The sequence below is a fragment of the Podarcis gaigeae genome (genome assembly GCF_964106915.1).
Source record: "Podarcis gaigeae genome assembly, chromosome: 3".
Taxonomy (NCBI): Eukaryota; Metazoa; Chordata; class Lepidosauria; order Squamata; family Lacertidae; genus Podarcis; species Podarcis gaigeae.
In genome coordinates, this window is record NC_139680.1 from 38,713,714 (window position 1) to 38,732,730 (window position 19,017).

A 19,017-nucleotide genomic window follows, 5' to 3' on the forward strand; every position below is an offset into this window, starting at 1 on the left:
TAACAAGCATCATTACTAACACAACTTGAAATACATTTTGAACGTTGTGACATTACACTACCATTAGTGTAAACAAAACAGGTGATATGACCCTTTTACTGGGGTTAAACTCCTGCCAATAAAAATATATAACCTCATTGGTGGGTTTATTTTCCCATGTCCTGTTATATGAATATGCTAGTTACTGTTATGAATCTTTTTTCATATTACTATTTTCCTAAGTAATCCTTGGTATCAAGAAATTAGTAGACTTTTAGAAAATTGACTTCTCCCAGCAAATGCAAATTGCTTCTAGTTATCACTCACATGCTGTCTGATGTGGTATTCAATATAATAAATGCATCTTTGTAATTTGCTCTGACCATTAAGTTATTTCTGATATAAAAATGAGAATGACTTTTCCGGGTCTGGTAATTTTATTTTGACTTAACAGAACATTTTAGGGTTGCAATGGATGTTAATTTGGAATTAAATGATAAGGAAATTGATTCTCTGAAGAGAATCCAGGAACACTTATCTTCATGATTTGAAGACAACAGTTTGCCTTTCATTAGGGCATAAGCAGTGCCTTTAGGACCCATGTGCAGACTGTACACTTCGCATGAGTAACACATTTATGCACAACGGTAGCTAAGAACACCTGGAGTTGTGGTTAGTACCAACTGCGGACATGGTGAAAAATTCACAGCATAGAAATAGGAAGAAGAAACCAGGGCTAATCATTTGTTAGCAAGAACATTGTACACCTCAGGGGGAGAGAGGCAGCCACATGCAGTTGAAGATAGGTAACTCTTAACTGTATTTTTCCTTCTACGGTACTCGCTTAAAAACAGCCAAACAATGGAGCTAATTAGATCAGCAGCCAATTAGAACTCTTAAAAATCTTTACTTAACAGTTGACTCAAATTACAAAGAACAAAATCAACTAGTACCTTGGTCTCTAAAGTAATCATATCTCACATTGCTTCATTGAAGCCTTTTGTCTTGATTTCCATCCACTAAAATCCCAAAACCTCTCAGATGAAAGTATGAGGAACTTACCAATTAAAGCAGCCGCGTCTGTTTCAAATGAACGAAGGTAATCCTAAATTAACCTCAGTCTCTATTAAAACTAGAGCAGGGAACTTGTTATTCATCTTTTCTACAGAAGGTACAACAAATTAGAATGACAGCTCTTAGGTAATTTGCTGCTTTAAAGACACCAGTGCCACAACACTAACAGACTTTCAAGCTTAAATGTTAATTAAGCCCATAGTCTGCAACAGAGTTACTGGAAGTTGGGTTTCTGGATTGTCTTCTAAGTTTTTTCTTCCCCATATGTGAAGCAAACACAAGACTCGGAAATAAGTCAGTATTATACTGCAGTTACTTGCCATGAACAGCAGTGCTTTGTGTTGGAGCAAGATTAAATGCTGGATAGCAGGAAATTTGGAAAGAAATCATTTGACTAACTGCTGAACAATATTTCTGTGACAAGAACAATATCCTGCTTGTGCAACACACAGTAATTCTGCTCTGTAAAAGACTAACTGGATAACCCAAGTTAAATCTGCTTTAACAGTGGCATGTGGTTAAACAGGAAGCAGGTGACAAAGAACACCAGTCATGGAGAAACAGATGCCAAATCACCGTACCTGTTTAACCAAGCCCTGTTCTTGTTGGACACGTGACAGCAGAAGAACCCTAACCCTTCCCAGCTTTGTCTAGGAATAACTCTCAGGAGGTGGCTGTAGTCAGATGTAGTCAACATGAAATAGGAAAGTCAGCTGCTAGCAAATTCGTTCCAGTGAGGTTTTTCTTTGCCAAATTTAGCAGTTCATCTTACAGCTTTGTTCTAGAGCTAAAAAGCTCTTGATCTATATTCCAAACCACTTTATGTATATGTCTCAGAATTTGCCTTCTCGGAACTGTAGAGTTGGAAGGGACCATAAGGATCATCTAGTCCACCCCCCTCCCGAGGAATCTTTTTGCCCAATGTGGGACTCAAACCCACAACCCTGAGATTAAGCATCTCCTGCTCTACCAGCTGAGCTACCCCAGGTGAGCTTTGCCTATGCTATTATTACTGGGTTGCTTTTCCGTAGGGGTGTTTGAGACAGCTGCAGATTTTGACATGTACAAAAAAGGATGACTGGAGCTAGGCATGATCCAACACTGAAGCTGAGATTATATTAACATGACAGCAAGGCACTGGGGTAAACTGGTGCAAACTGGGTAGACACGCTCTGTCTACATCACTGTTTTCAAGGAGAACAGACCTGAGATACAGCTTAGAGTCAGGTTTTCTAAAGGATTGTCTTTCATACATACCTCTCTGGACCTTCAGATGTTTACCTGAGGCCCTTCTCCAGCACCTCCCATCAAATGAGGTGAGGCAGTTATCTACCAAGAAGATACCCTTTTTGGTGGTGGCAGCCCCAGTTATGGAATGCTCTCACTAGCAAGGTTTGTCTAATGCCTACACCAAATTATTTGCAGTGCCAGATGACCTTTTTATTTTCCCAAGCTTTTTAGGACTATGTTTTTGTTCCAAGGGCTAAAATAAACCAATTGTCAGCTGTTTTTAAAACTCATTTTTAGAAGGAATTATGCTGCTTGCATTGATTTTTAAGTGGTAATTTGTATTGATCTCACTGTTCTAACTTTGGATTGTTAAATGTTTTTAATGGGCAGAGGGTAAACAATGTTGAGGAGATGGTTGATGGGCAAGTAGCAAATGCTTAAATAAATAAAATAGGTATCTCATTAAGGAGTGTTGAGTTTGGAACAGGGAAAACCCCTCTGGTTAAAAAAGTCTCAGATAGCTTTTCATAATGTGATCTAAATGAACGGAATTCAAGGGTGTTTTAGTTCTACTGGTTCAGATTAAACCAATTCATATTAAATCCCTACTGTAATTGGAATGCATGTTCTAGACAGTTAAGTTTATAGGCAGCCACTGCCAAGTATTTACAGCAAATCTGGCATTCAATTTGCACATTATAGCAAACATACAAGTCAGGTGTATGTAAGATTCAATTTGGCAAGGAAGGGTGTGTATTGAAGGAAAGTAGTAGTGTAAACTAACACAACTGACTGCACATTTATTTGTGAGACACTTGGTTTTCTAGGAAATGAATTCTACTGTGCCTCCAACTGAGTGATCTCAGCTTTCAAAATCCTTCTACAGAATTATTTCCGCATTTAACGTTCCTGTATTTTTCTGGTTCCCAAAAGGATCAAAGGCATGAGGTTTTTGCATTATCCCTTTTCAAGTCCTCTTGAAAGTTTTCATGACTGCCACCCAAAACTGAGACACTTCTGCTAAAAGATTGTTTCATAAAACAAATGACAGCATTTATTCAATAGCAAATATTCAGATTGACAAATCAGTTTCACATAAAACAACTTCCATATACATAGCAATTTAATAATTTAAGATCAACGGGCTGGGTTCTTACAATCCGGAAAGACTTCAGTGAAAATTTGCAAGAAGGGGACGTCCCCCACACCCCACCGCAAGCAAGCTGTAACAGACTTGCATGACACTTCAAGTTTCTTTCGCTGACCCTCAAGTACTTGAATTCAGGAGCTCAAGCACCTTCTGAATTAAATTTAATGCTTCTTCCCCAATTAGGAATGTTAAAAGGGGTCGAACCCTTGCTTTTAACCAGAGATGGACATTTCTGTACCGATACAGACAGCTGTTCCTGCCTTTGAGACAGAAGCTCTTCATTTCTGTAGGAGCCACGCTAAGAGTTTTGGACCACACAAGGTGCTGGGCACAGAACAGAGCTGCACGCGGAAGAATTTAAAGCAAGACTTGTATAGGCAGCAGTTGTTTCCGTGTGGGGGAAAAGCGGCTTTAATGTAATGAGGAAGCCTTTTGCTGCTGCACACGTTCACATGGCAAGCACACCTGTTGGAACATACGGAGAAGCTTGAACGTGAAGCTGGGCTCAGAGAACAAATTGCACAGGTTTAATACAGCAAACATTTCAGCCGCGAACACAAAAGCCCATGCGCACCATGCGTGACCAAAAAAACCAAACAACAAACCAGGCAGGCCTCTTCTCCTTCCAAAAGCACCAGCACACCTGACATCCTTGAAACGTGAAGCTACTCTATCCTAAACACGTTCTCGCCAGGCAGTCTATACACGGTATGGACATGTTACAAAGCACACAAGCAGCAGATGCATTAGGTGAGGAAAGACTAAATGCGCATCATGGCACCTGTCCAGCCAGAGGCCAAGCCTCAAAAAGTCCTCTAGGCAGCACTGTTTTACATAGGTAACTTTTTTATAGCCATTATCTTCAAGTTAATCCACCGTAAGGGAAAACAAAAGGCTTCATATATACTTATGCATTCTGTGTCAGAAGCAACTTTATATATATATATATACCAGGGATAGAGCTTTCCAAAGCTGTGTCCGCTCTGGACTGGCCTTGATGCACATGCAGTACATGTGGTTTGGAGAGGCGGGATTAATTGGGAATGTCTGCACTGTTGTTCCGGTTCCCGTACTTGTGATGAATGATTAGCAGCACTACTCCGAGGAAAAAGCAAATGGAGCCAACGGTGATGTAGGCGATTCCCAGAAATGGATTCTTGCCCCCCATCCACGAAATGGTGCTCAAGATCATCCGTTTCCGCCCGTCAAAGCTATGCACAGGATAATCTGATTCGGGTATAGGAAAAACATTCGCCAACAGTGACTGGCTGGCGTCACAGTGCTAACAAGAAAGCTTCGTATCGGCACAAAGGAAGGAGATTGGGTTACTTAAAAACAAACAAACAGCAAGTGTTCTGAAGAACATGCTGTATCGTAGTCAAGGCTTGATAGCCAGGGGACACTTTATTACTCGAAATACGAGCCAACAACAAAAAAAAAAAACAACACCTGGGAAGCAAATTACTCAGACACAAGTCTACTGGCTGAAGAAGTTTCAAGACAAGGAAACCAACGGGCAGAGGGGGCTACCAAAGATGTAGATAATATCCGAACCATGACCATTGTTAAAGCAGCCATGAAGCTATGTGTCTCTTTACTTTTGAAGGCTTTTTGTTGCTGTTGTTTTTTGCAGAAAGATAGATGGCCAGACCTCCTATTCCAAATGCCACATGCAGAATTTATCAAAGAAAACCCCCATGGGCTTTGACCTGGTAGGAAATCAGTACAAGAACCAGTAATTAGCTACTCAATACACCCACCCTTCTGCATCCAATAGCCTTGTACCATTCAGCCATAGCTTACCTGCTAAAACTGCATCAGCACCACCACTGTGCTGAGCAAAGCCTTAGAGCTCTTCTCCTCCTCACAAGGTCATGCTGTCCCTTCCAAATACCTCTCAAATGCCCCTGCTCATCCAGTCAGCCTAAATATCAAGGTGTTCCTTCTCCTACTAACCAAAAAAGTCACCACCTCCTATTCCACCTTTGCATGAGCTGCAAATGCTGAGGAAAGAGCAAATTTAACTACTCAAAAATGCGGAACACCAACACTGCAGATTTAAGTAACAGTGGCAAAGAGTGAATGAAGCTGACAAAGAATAGCAGGCCTCAGTAAGTTGGCCCCTCTGCCCTACCGAAAACACAGTTTTCTGCTCCAGGAGAGGGTGTTGAGAAGCAGAGGTCTGCCATGGAGATCCCCCCAAAAGGACCTTATGTTTGACCTAATTCTTGGAAAAGATTGCAAGGGGTGAGAATTATACACAGGGATTGAATTCTATTTGGGGTGTGTAGAAAACTACATTCCCTTTTTGGGGGGAGGGTTTGGACCAGAAGTACAAAAAGTGAGTGCAGAGGGCACATCCTTCTCTCCCCTCTCCACACGGGATGCTGACGGAGGGACAGGGACTTCTGGCCAGAGGTCCGAACTGATTACTTGCAGGAGATGTCTGACATGAAGGCAAGGGCCACAGATAAACCAACCCAACAGTTAATGCAACCTTTTTTTTTAAAAAAAAAAAAGCTGAATGAGACAATTTTGTGCATGCTCCTATTGTGACCTTTGTAGATTTTTCATTCAGCCCTAAAATGGTTCTTATCAGCCTGCTATGCTACCAACAGTTACCTATTTAATGACTTCAAGGTTTACAAGAAAATCAATAAAAGACGATTACAGTGGTATCTCGCTGCGCATCTGCGCGGGTCGTGGTTTGCCGCTTCCGCGTGCGACGTCATTTTGAGCGTCTGCACAAGCGGTGAAACCCGGAAGTAACACGTTCCGTTACTTCCGGGTCGCTGCGGAGCGTAACCCGAAAGCGTTCAACCTGAAGCAACTTCAACCCGAGGTATGACTGTACAAGGTTTACTGACTGCAATTTCTTAGACCTTTTAATAAAAGGATACTATATTCTATTTCCAAGGAATAATTCCCAGCTGGTAGAGTAGGCCGTAAGTTATCTGGTCTCTCTATAAGGCGATATAGCTTCCGAAATGTAGGCAGCGCTGCAGTACGCATCCACACAATGAAGTCTTCATTGATGAATCCATTGTTGTCTGCATCCTTGTCTAGCTCATACACTGGTTTGGGCCAATTGACAGGTTTTGCTGTGCCTTAAAAACAAAAAATGTAAAGCACTAATATGAGATTATGATTTTTCTTAGAAAGCATGCATCTTGGGGAACACAGCCAAGCAATCAAGCGCAAGCATAGTTGCTATTAAATAATTTGGGAGTGGGGTGGAGAGAGACAAGAGGTATGAATATATTAGCAGAACAAGAAGAAAGCTAGTAACAAGTTGTTTGAATAGAAATTTTGGACATTTGGAAGGAGAGAGAATCAAGCAAAGCAAACCCATAAATGAGCTGGCACACAAGAATGTACATCTAACTTTTGTTTACAGTTTCCCCAATAACTTGTACTAATCAATACAGTGTATCCCATTCAAAACATTACAGATAACTCACAACTTAGATTCATTTAATTTGCATGCCTTCAGCTTTACGAGCGCAGGAAATTTTATTTTAAAAATTAAGAAGGGGGCAGAAAGGGGACCATCACCTGGAGGAAAAAAGACTTTGGCAATCCCACCCACAACTGAACCTAATGTGTTTTGACTATATGCAATTTTGGCTTTATGCTCTATTCTTGGATTGTAACCCCCACATAAACTGAGAATTGGCTTTTTTTATTATTTTTCTGGAAAAATAATTCAATTTCTACTTCAGCCTCCACAATACCTTCCCAGGAAGGTCTTGATCCAGATTGGAGTCTTTATGTTCTCTCATACATGGGTCAATTCATTGTGTTATCATTTTACCTTGGAAAAGTATTGCCAGATCCTTTGTAGGTCCAGTAGGATTCCTGAATTTCACATTTTTGTCTGTCCACCAAGCAATGCCTTGTTTAGTCAAAGGAATACGTATATATTTGGTTTCATTACGGTCAATACGAAACAGTGTCAACGTATCTAGAAGGAAACACAAATAGACGTGCATCACTTTCAAGGTTCATTTTCACATTCCATGCCTGCTGTATCCAAAAGCTTCAATGCATCATATACAAGACCTAAGTGTTCAGATAAGACATCAAATTCTGCATGTAGATGCTATTTCAAGGTGCATAAGCACAGAATATACAACTTTGTAAAACAGCAACAACAAGCAGCAATGGCATGTCTTTATTTACACATATGCACACACTCATAACTTAAAGCTAATATAGACTGTCAGCCCAGTCTAAAGGCCCTCCCTCATCATGGGCTGCTGACGTGTTCCAGAAGCCTCAGTGTGACACATAACTGAGCCAACTGGTTTACTGAAATTAGCATGGCAGCCATTTTTAGGAAGCTGCCTTATAGCAAGTCAGAGCATTGGTCCAGCTAGCTCAGCACTGTCTGCGGTGATTGGCAGCAGCACTCTAGGGCTTCGGTCAGGAGCCTTACCCAAACCAACCTGGAGGTGTCAGGGACTGGACCTGGGATAAGGTGCATGGAGCTATGACCGCTCCTGCCGTAAGATGTGTAAACGCTTAAGAAATCTAACTGCTGTGGCCAAGGCTTCTATCAGCACTACTGGGGTGGGGGAACGTAGAGTGCTCCCTTCAGGTGCCTCAATCTATGCGCACGCGCTGTTGATATCCAACACAATATTTATATCATATTTACAAAATCATACCATTAAACATGCTGTTGGCAATAGCGCCACAAGGAGCAATAGGCTTGTCCCCGCTGGTGCGGTAAGGCTCACATTCCTTACTGGGGTGCTAATTGGTAAAAAAAGAAAAGAAAAGTCAATCTTGATTACACACTAGTCAGAAATATAATCGACACATCAGGCTGCCTAACCGATACCACAACAACCCTTCCTCCTACTTTCCTTTGCAGAAAAATAAAATACAAAATACGGTTTCAAGTTACAGGACGAAATGCTTTGGCAAACACGCCAAAAACTATAAAGCATTCAGTCAGCAGTTGCCTGCAATTAACGCTACAAGTCCCAGTTCTGCAAGATAAATAAAGTTACAAAAGAGAAAGCCAATGTGGTGCAATAGGGTTTCATCGTTGGTGATTTAAGGATAGATCTGGAAGGAAGACTAGGAAGGGTATTGTAATTGGGAAGGCAAGCTTTTTGTGTTTTTATATTGTAAACTGCCCTGTGATTCTTGGATGCAAGGTGGAAAGAAATTAATGTAACCACAAGTTACAGAGAAAGCAGTTGAACACACTATTAGTACAGTGGTGCCTCGCAAGACGAAATTAATTCGTTCCGCAAGTCTTTTCGTCTTGCGAGTTTTTCGTCTTGCGAAGCACGGTTTCCCATAGGAATGCATTGAAAATCAATCAATGCGTTCCTATGGAAACCGCCTTCAGACCAGGTCCGGGGACAGTCTGTCCCCCGACCTCTTCTGAAGGCCGGCGGGGGGCGAAAGTCTTTGCTTCCCCCCCCGCCTGCCTTCCCGGGACAGCGGAGACTTCTCCGCTGTCCCGGGGCGATTTTAAAATGCTGGCGGGTGGCAGCGAAACCTTCACTGCCGCCCGCCAGCATTTTAAAAACCCCGGGACAGCGGAGGACTTCTCCGCTGTCTGGGGCGATCTTAAAATGCTGGCGGGCGGCAGCGTTGCCGCCCGCCAGCATTTTAAAATCGCCCCGGGACAGCGGAGGAATTCTCCGCTGTCCCGGGGCAATTTAAAAGCCCCCGGGAAGGCAGGCAGGGGGGAGCAAAGACTTTTGCCCCCCGCCGGCCTTCAGAAGAGGTCCAGAACCTCTTCTGAAGGCGGGCGGGGGGCAAAAGTCTTTGCTCCCCCCGCCTGCCTTCAAAAGCCATCCGGGATAGCGGGAAGCACTTCCCTGCTATCCCGGACTGCTTTTAAAATGCTGGCGGTGGGGAGCAAAGCCTTTCGGCCCCCGCCGGCCTTCCTGGACCTCTTCTGAAGGCCGGAGGGGGGGGGAAGGCTTTGCTCCCCACCGCTAGCATTTAAAAGAGGTCCCCGGAGATTTCCCTATGGGCTTTCTTCTTGCGAAGCAAGCCCATAGGGAAATTTTGTCTAGCGGGTTTTTCGTCTTGCGAGGCGTTCGTCTTGCGGGGCACCACTGTATATCAAACACTGTAAAAGCTGAACAATGTTAACACTTTCAGTGAATTCACATCTTGCTACTTGACTACTAGTAACCAAAATAATGATTACAGAGATAATGACCAATTTTAATTCAAGCTATTTGCTTCTAGTAAATAAGAGAAAACAGACATTTATCTTCTAATCTGAGAATGTAATCTCTCTGAATTGTGGCTGTAACATGACATCTTAAAAGAAGGTGCTCCACTTCTAAACACACCCAAAGCACACACAGCCCACACAGGCTTCAGTCTGCATGGCAGAATGAGGTTATGCAAGTGTGCATTGTTCCCCCCTTTGCCTAATCTTTTTATAGCTATCTAATCACATGTAATTCTTGCCCTGTGAAGGACACATTGAGTAGCCTACAATCTCATCACAGTTAGAGAGAGAGAGGGAGAGAGAGAGAGCGTGTTGACACTCTCTCAAGTGTCCTTTGCTGTAGCTACTCACTACCAAGAAGGAAGAATAGTATCTGGACACTCATTAAAAAATAGCACTATTTCCTGCCCACACCCAGCAAGCAATTTCTTTATTTGGACATTTGTATCTTGCCTAGCTATGATAAACATCAATCACAAGACAATACATAAATAAAACTCTAAAAACCAACATTCAAACAGTAGTAAAACAAACTATCCACTCTGAAAATCTTTAAAGTAGATATAAATTTCTTATAGCCAACTGCTTCTATAAATCTATCATCAGCTTATTGAATAGAAAAACAGCTTGGACAGTCAGCGAGGCTTAGAATGCTCCTGTTTCCTTTTCATCAGATGCCAAAGGAAGCAAGGAGTTACAGTAGCAGCCAGCCTTCGCACCCAGCAGTAAGAGGTTCTCTCAAGCACACTCCAAGAAAGAGTGCATGGAAATACTTTCAAAGACCAATAAGGAAAAGCTTGCCCAATAAGAAGCTAACTGGGTATGCCTTAAGACAGAGGGAGTCTGTATTGTTGTAATTAACGTGAAAGTAAGCGTTCTGAAGTAGTTTCTACACATCAGGTATAGTATACTAGGCAACAGACAGATACAGCGCCCCAAAACAGCCTAGCTTGTTATTTAAGGTCAACTGAAAATGATTTTTAAAAACCCTTAAGGGATCAATTGAACACACAGGGATGATTCCCATCATATGGATTCTCAGTGGAAGGGGGCTCTTCCCTCCACCCCCACTACAGTTCAAGATTTCACTGGAGAGCACAGGAGTGAATGACAATGTTGCCTTCCATCAGGTTTTTTCCCACCTGCAGCTCTTAAGCTTTCTCAGTGATATAAGTGGGACCTTGGTGAAGGCTTATTTAACACACACAGAGAGAGGGAACGGATGGTGGACAGGAGTCAAATAGCAAAGCCTATGTAGCGTTCAATTATGACAACATAAAAAAGACATCAAATGACAGTCTGGGCATTTTCCCTTTAACATTTAAAAAGCTATTGTGTTTTATGTATCAGAAGCCAGAATCGATGTCGTTATATGCAAAGAGTTTCACTTACATGTAAAGAATTGTTGTCTCCATTTAGCTGGCTGTCATCCCGAGACTTCACATAGCGACGATGGTTTTGATAAAAGTTGGACAGTCCATAGTACATAAACACGTTGCTCTGCCATACACAAATTAAGATGCTTCACCAATGTGTACAGTTAATGGTGGCTTCAGATGAAACAAAAAGCCTTTTTCAAATGCTACAATTAATATCTGGTTGCGGGAGGAGATTGTGGGACAGGAGTACACCTTCAATCTCTTAGAGCAGAGGTTTTCAACCTTTTTGAGTCCAAAGCTCCCTTAACCAACTACTTGCTTTCTGTGGCACCCCCTGTGGGGCTCAGGAGCCCATTTATGTCACCCCTTGCCTGCAGAGCTGGCAGCTTCTCACACTTTTTTCAAACACCTTCCCTTGTGGAGTGTTCCCTCACTCTCCTCTCCTTGGGAGTTCTCTGGGCAGCAGCTGCTGCTGTCCCTGATCTCTGAGCTGCCCCCACCCAAAAAGTGGTGCTTCCCAGAGGCACCATTTGCCTACAAAGCTTATAGCCAGGGCTGCTGCACTAAACAGCTGTGCAAGCCTCTGGGAGGCAGAGACGTGAGAGGCATCACAGGAGGGAGGGAAAGAAAGAGGGACAGAGGCCAGTGTTGCCTGGCCATCATTCAAGGCACCCCAGGGTGCCACAGCACCCTGGCTGAAAACCACTGTCTTAGAGCAAGTTTCGTTAATAATGTTGTATCCTGTATATTCCAATACCACTACAGTATGTCCACTGGTTTATTTGATTTTGAATTTCTTCTTACTACTAAACCAGCTGTTGAGATTTTTCCCAAACCATTCTCATTTACCATGAATAGTATTTAACTAAGTTTTACTCAGAGCAGAAAGTGAAATTAAGGAACCTAACTTAGTCATGGTCATCAAATTCAATGGGACTACCATGAGTAAAACTTAGCTGAATACCACCCAAAACCTTTAGGATGTCCCATATATATATATGGTCTTGCAGACAGTCTGCAATGTGGAAAGAGGCCGGTATGAAAGAATTCCAATTAAGAGTTGTACATGAGCACAGACAGTCAAACAGTTATTTTGCCATATATACACACATTTAAGGTAACATACCTCAAATGGCTGATCCAGTGTAAAGTGTATGGTGCACGTGCAAGAAGGTGTATTGTTCCAGGACACATTTAAACACTTGTTGCAGGGACTACCTGGCTCTGTTCCTGTATAATCAATCTGCAAAGAAATGACAGATAAAAATAAAAAGAAGAAAACAAGTTTACTATAAAATACAAGAGCACCAAACCACAAACATAAAGAAAGCTGATTCACTGCTGAAGCCAAAGTTGTTGACTACGGTAATCAGTAGATAATACATCAAATGTGGATCATGTTTTGAGGGCTGGCTATGCAGACATTTTATGGTGGTGGCATCTAGGCCATAGCACACCTGAAGGCACTACAAGAAACCATCTACATGACCAAACTGCAGAAGTCCAGAGAGATGCCTGCTTTGAGCCAACCCCACTCTTTAGATTTCTATGAGAAAGCAAGGTTTATATGCTGTAAAATAAATAAGAAAATGTAGGTGTTTTATATCTATCTGGTCCTGGGAATGCCACAAAGTTATTGGCAGGAACTTCAATAGCTGCCCAGTTTGGGGAAGAAAGCTTAGCTGGCACTTCATAATGGGATGATCTTTGGTGCAGTTCACTGCCTCTTGTCTAAATCTTCAAAACAGCTCCACATTTTAAGTGGAATAACTCCCAGACCTCATGACTTTACAGGAGCACCTGAGCTTGAGGGAAAAGATGTGGAACAAGTTGCCCACTCCTGGCTTAAAGAAGTCTCATTTTCACGCTTATCCCAAGATGCTTCTCTATGGGAAGCCGACACACCTACAGTCTTGGAAGTACTGACAAAATCTCACCATTTGATAATTTATTTAAAATGAAAGCTTCACTTTTGTTTTCTGGTGTGCATATCAGGGCTACATTATTAGTGGAAAATAAGGAACTACACAAACAAGTTTTACCAAAAGAGGACAATATAAAACAGCAAGTCAATGGTACTTCCTAGTTTTGTCCTTAACACCTTAAACTCTTAAAATATTTGCAGTGGGTTTTTAATATTTTCAGAAACATTGACGGATACTCTGCTTAAATGATGATACTAAGAGAGGGGAGAAAACCTGTGATGTACTGGACACAAGATTATGGTCCATTATATTTTTGTCCTAAAGCAAATCTAAAACAAGGTCTCATTTTAGTAACCGTACTGGAGCTAGCAACATCTCAATATTGACAGATTTGCTTTGTATCCTTAAACATGGAAACAAAGGTGCTTATTTTTAGAAAGCTATTAACAGCACACGGTGAGTAAGGGAGGACATTAAGTACATGTCAACCTTGTCTTTGGTTTTAAAGAAGTTCAGAGTTTAAAGATGAATATTAGAGACCAATACAGAGTATTTGTTCAGGACTACCATTATGAACTTACATCACATGAGATCTGTCCCCTATTTGTTTTCTATATATGTATTCAGTTTGAAGCAAAACAGCTGTGTATTTAGTCCTAAAGAATAGTAAATTTACAAAAAACAATTTTGAGACTGTTGTTCCATAGTCTCTCTTAACACACAAACCATCAATGTATACCATAGCAATGCTCCCCCTTTAAATGTTTGTTTGCCACAGCAATAATGTATGCTTGCTGCAGCAACAAAAAAAAAGCACATTTAGCAATGTATCCAGGTTTTGGCCCAAGCTATAAAGACTAGATTAATTACAATACTTGAAGTCTACACTGACAGAAAACTACCACTACATCTGTGTATCTTTTTCTTCAACTTTGGCATATTCATTATGGGCTGTATCATGCACTGCACATGTCAACTACCATTTCCTATCCCTGTGCACAGCTCAGATCTGCTCCAGAAGGTATCTCGGCCTTCAGAAGCAGATTTTGAGGATACTTGAAGGGGGGGGGAGAGGTTGCAGGGAAGAATGTCATTGTACAAGCAAGCATGTCTAGAATAATACCTGAACTGCCCCTCACACCAAAGGAATTTTGATTAAATCCACTTCCCCATCTTATGATAAAGGATTCTTTTTTTGGGGAGTCACTTGAAAGCAAACCACCTTTTTTTTTTTTTTTTGCAACAATCCAATGGAAAACAGAACCAATAGTACCTTCACCCCACCCTCCTCCGGACCATGTATTTTTAGCTCATGAGGCATTCTCCATCATCCATTTTTTTTCAAGCAATATGCCAAGTTTGGTTTTAAGAGTCTTGCTTCCCTTTCCTGAACATTTATTGCATTTCAAGTCACCTTCGCAATTCTAAAAGTAGAAGCATTGGTGCTCATTTTGCGGCAAGGCCACTTCCCCTAAGCTCTACATTTTCCCATGAATTGCTACAGGCAGGAAATACTGGAGATGGGATGAAATGCATCCAAATCAAGAGCCATTGCAAGATACAAAGCAAGCCGCTGGACGGAGTGGAGTTTGCCCAAGGGCTAATTTCTCAAGACACTGCTGTCCATTTGAGGCCCACAAGACTCTCAAATCAGAATACCAGAGAACTAATTAACACTACTGTGTGCAGCCAGAGAAGTATGTACCTGTCAATGCCTTTCTCAGGCTGCAATTATGTCAGTGTACAGAAATAATGATGGGTGCATTGGGGGTTAACCTGCCTAATTGCTGTACCCACTGACATAGTAACACAAACAGAAAACTAGGGGTGGAAGAAGTAGGAAGAACTGCAACTGTTTGTGAGTTCTTGGGATGATCAAACAGAATGATGTAGTTGTCGTTACAATACACTGATCAGCTACATCCAAGACAAAATAAGACTCCTATAGGTTTCTAAGCCTGTTGAATAGAATCAGGAGTTATCTGCCAAGACATTCACTGTGCATTTCTCCCTCAATTATACCTACACCCCCCCCCAAATAAAAAGGTGGGAAAGCCCTGCACCCATTATCGTAATATGTAAAAGGTTTTATGCGGGTATGGACACAGTTCTGGTCAGCTGTCTGCATCTGGCCCACAATATTTCAGCTTTATTGGGGCCAAAGGTGCGGCTTTGTGGTTTGGACAGGAACGTATGAATAGTCCTGCTAGATCAGGCCAAAGGCCCATCTAGTCCAACATCCTCTTTTCGTAATGGCCAACTAGATGCCTACAAGAAGTCCAAAAGCAGGACGTGACCACAACAGTATACTACCTCCGACGGTGGAGGGAGTACATAGCCAAAGTTGCTAGTAGCAACTATCCTCCATGATTTTGTTGAATCTTCTCTTCAAGCCATCACTACATCTTGTGGCAGCACTACATCCCATATCTTGTGGGAGCAAATTCTACAGTTTAACTTTGCACTCTTCGGTGTCTATTTGTGGGGGGCAAACCTTCCTTCTCAATTTGCATCAAAATACAAAGAGGATTTGTCTTAAGTGGCCCTTAAGAGTGGCTTTAATTCCTCTTGATTTTACCCCCCCCCCCCTTATTTCAAAGAGTGCACTCTCCTGGCATCAGTTCTTTTGCACTGTTGGTTTTACCCACTCACCCCTTTGTCCTCTCACAGCCAGGCCTTATTTCTCCCTATTCATCCCTGCATTTCCCAATGTTTTTTCCCAGTCCCTGGCTACTTCTTGCTTCTCTTCTCTCTCCATCTCCCACACACATCTTCAGTACTTCCTTCTCGCTTAACCTGCACCATCTTCCTCCTGCATCAGCAGAGCTTGCCAAATCAGCATTTCAAAACACCAGGAACTTGGCAGTAAATGGCAAAGCCAGAGCTTAACCAAAATGAAATGACATAGAATGAACACAAAAATGCATTTAAACATTAAAAAGTAGGAAAAATACTCAGTCAACTTTACTCAAGACACAACAACAGTCTCCACCAAAATATACTTAAAGTGTCCAAAAATAATGACCACTCACAACTTAATAGCAGCTGGTGCAGGAAAAATAAAGTAGGAAAAACACCGAAGTTAATAACCCAGGGGTTGGCGAACCTGTGGCACCTGTTGTCAGACTCCAGCTCACACCAGCCCTAGCCAACATAGCCAATGGTGAGAGATGCTGGGAGCTGTAGTACATCAACATCTGGTGAGACACAGGTTCCCTACCTCTGTGATAAACCGAGAACCAAGTACAATGCTTACTAGTCTTTCAGACAACAACTGGCAATAAACTGTAGTAGGTGTAGGGAGTCTTTGGCCCTCCAGATGTTGCTGAACTATAACACCCATAATCCCTGGCCACTGGTCATGCTTGCTGGGGCTGATCATAGTTCAGCAACTTCTGCAAGATCAAAGATTCCCCTGTCTGGGGAAAAGGCGGGGGGGGGGGGGGACACAACTGCTCCTTTATAAAAAGTTAAGATCCAACTGCAGAAGCAGTTTTTATTTTCTCTTGTTTTGCATTCTATTTAATACACCAGTTATGTACATTGTTGCTCATTTCTATTTGTATGCATTTTGTCCATCTTAAATATGCGCTTTATGGAAACACTTCTGTTCTTTTGCATCCCTTGGATCAATTACATTTTGGAAATAGTCTCTGAAACTCCAATATGTTTTCTTAAACCGGAACTGCAAACAATGGTTACAAACTATCCAACTTGACCATCAAAGACCCATTTTCCTTTGAAACTCTTCTTCAGAGTAACAGCCGGGGGCGGGGCAGTACAACCATAACAGTTTTTATGGAATTTTATGGAGGTTCCCTGTTCCACAGGAAGTTGCTATAGTTGAAAGTTCCTATACACCTCACACACTTCTCAAACCCATAAAACAACTAGGAGCCACGAATTAGACAGGCCTTAGGTTGTTAGTAAAGGCTTTATTTGTGTAAGTGTTCCCCACACGCCTCTTTGTGTTTAGCGTACACATGCGCTGACCCATGCCCATGTAATATAAAACTCATCAGTGCCCAAGGTGCCTGCACTGCCAGTGTGCCAGCACATAACAGGTGTGGAACAGCACACATGATATGCCTGCCCAGGTAACGGCTTTACCTACACCCTGGACAAGTCAGCCCAAAATGACAGAAAACGTGAATCGGCCCCAAGTTCCCACAGACACTGCAGCCACAAACCAGGCACCAATATCTGGGCACTGACAGAAGCTGTATCCCAACACCACCCAGAGACCACCAGGTTGGAGACAGATGTGCTACCTGGTGCCCTCGCCACCCTCAAGTTCTCTGCATCATCACCACAAGCGCTTATTATTTCTTTCAAGGTGCTTGACGGTGCCATACCTGTGATGATGAAAAAAACTGCCCTATCCAGTTGGGCGGCATATTTCTTCCACGTCGAAAGGGATAAAGTTGAAAGACATTTAAAGGATTTTTTTTTCTTTTTAAGGCTTCTATATAAGCCAAAATCAAAGTGTATTCGTTTCTTTGTTGCCATGCCACTCACTGGCTTATAATGTTCCACCCACGGCGCTTGCTCCCAAGAAGTGGGGGGCTGCCCCCTTCCCCCTCTGACAAGGGGGGGCGTGCCCCCCCCAAAGTGGGGTAACCCCCCTCATTGCCTGCCCCCCCGCCCCCGCCTACCTCGTACTCGCGGATGTTGTTGGAGGTGACGAAGATGCCGATGCCGATGGGGATGAAGATGAGGCCGATGACGAAGAAGGCGGGCAGGACGGTGCCGGCCGTGAGGATGGGCTGCCAGGCCGGCAGGCGCTGCTGCTTGAAGGCGGTGTTGTCGGGCTTTCGGCTCTTGACTCCGGCCCCACCGGCCACGCTGACCCCGACCCCGGCTCCCCCCACGCCGCTGCTCCCGGGAACCTGCCCGTCCACCTCCTCCTTCGCGTTGAAGTTCATCGCCATGGAGAGTCCGGGCTTCTGGGTCGAGCGCTAAAGAGAGGAGGAGGAGGAGGCGGCAGGAACTGGCACTACGGAACCACCACTCGCTCGGTATAAGAGCAGCTCGCACTGCGCTTGCGCAAGCACGCCGACGACGTCAAAACAAAGTGGGGAGGGGTGGAATTCCGAACGCTGCCGCCGCCGCCGCCAGCGACTCCTTATGGGCATGCCCTCTCCCGCATCGCCCGCACGGAGGCTCCCTGCGCATGCGCGAACTTGCCGCGTAACTCTCGACTCCGGAACGGAGTCTGGTTCCAGCTCCTCCTCCGCCCGGGTCTTGATAGGGTTAAAGAACCAGTGGGAGCGGCTTAACAAGTCGGACGGCCGCGAGCGATGGCGGAGACACGCCTGCGTAGTAAGCATCGACTGGGTGGAAAAAAGGAGCGGACCCGCATGGAGCGTAATTGTGCTTGAGGATCATAGTGCGCAAGCAGAAACGCCTTGTTTGCATCAATAGTGTTGTTTGTAGTTTGCTTTTAACTCTTTTGGATAGTTTTACATTATTTTATCTACTGTTTTTCAAATTGAATAAAAGTATGATTACTGTGTCGTGTAAGTGATCTATGTAGGAAGCATATATTAATAATAACATATTGGAAATATAAAATGAAGCCTTCGGGGGTTAGGAGGGAATGGTGAGTGCGGAGAAGCCATCTTGTCAGTCATCTTGTCGCTAGCCGGTATCTGTCACCTTTTAAATTTCACTAACTTTTGGCGAATGGAGATCAGTGCAGCAGATTTCAAAAAGCCACGGGATAAAAGAATACAGCTGCTTAAACAGAAAGGCATGGCAAAACCCCATAAAAGAGGGGAGTGAATGGCCCTTCCAAACATAGCGTTGGGGCGGTCATAGAGAAGGACTTGATTGTAGAAACACTTGACTTTAAGATCTTGGAAACATAGAGCTGATGATGCAAAATGTTATGTACTGAGTCGAATAGGATCCAAACTGCAGCAGTCTGATTGGTCCTAGAACAATAGGATCCAAAAGGCAGCAGTCTGATTGGTCCTAGAACAATAGGATTCAGAATGCAGCAGTCGGATTGGTCCTAGAACAATGCAGCAGTATGATTGGTTGGCAGGAACCACCCAATCATGCTCC

At 43.2% G+C, this 19,017-nt stretch overlaps 1 protein-coding gene across 1 annotated transcript; it reads right to left on the reverse strand.

Annotated features, from left to right (window-relative positions):
• Positions 1–3,311: 3,311 nt before the first annotated feature.
• TMEM30A (transmembrane protein 30A) lies at positions 3,312–18,192 on the reverse strand. Its single transcript, XM_083730710.1, has 7 exons — positions 17,604–18,192; positions 12,150–12,266; positions 11,037–11,144; positions 8,104–8,191; positions 7,248–7,397; positions 6,334–6,540; positions 3,312–4,660 (listed from the first exon to the last, which is right to left on the reverse strand). Exons 1-7 carry the CDS (start codon positions 17,877–17,879, stop codon positions 4,467–4,469), a joined length of 1,140 nt encoding a protein of 379 aa, XP_083586836.1. The 5' UTR covers positions 17,880–18,192; the 3' UTR covers positions 3,312–4,466.
• Positions 18,193–19,017: the final 825 nt, after the last annotated feature.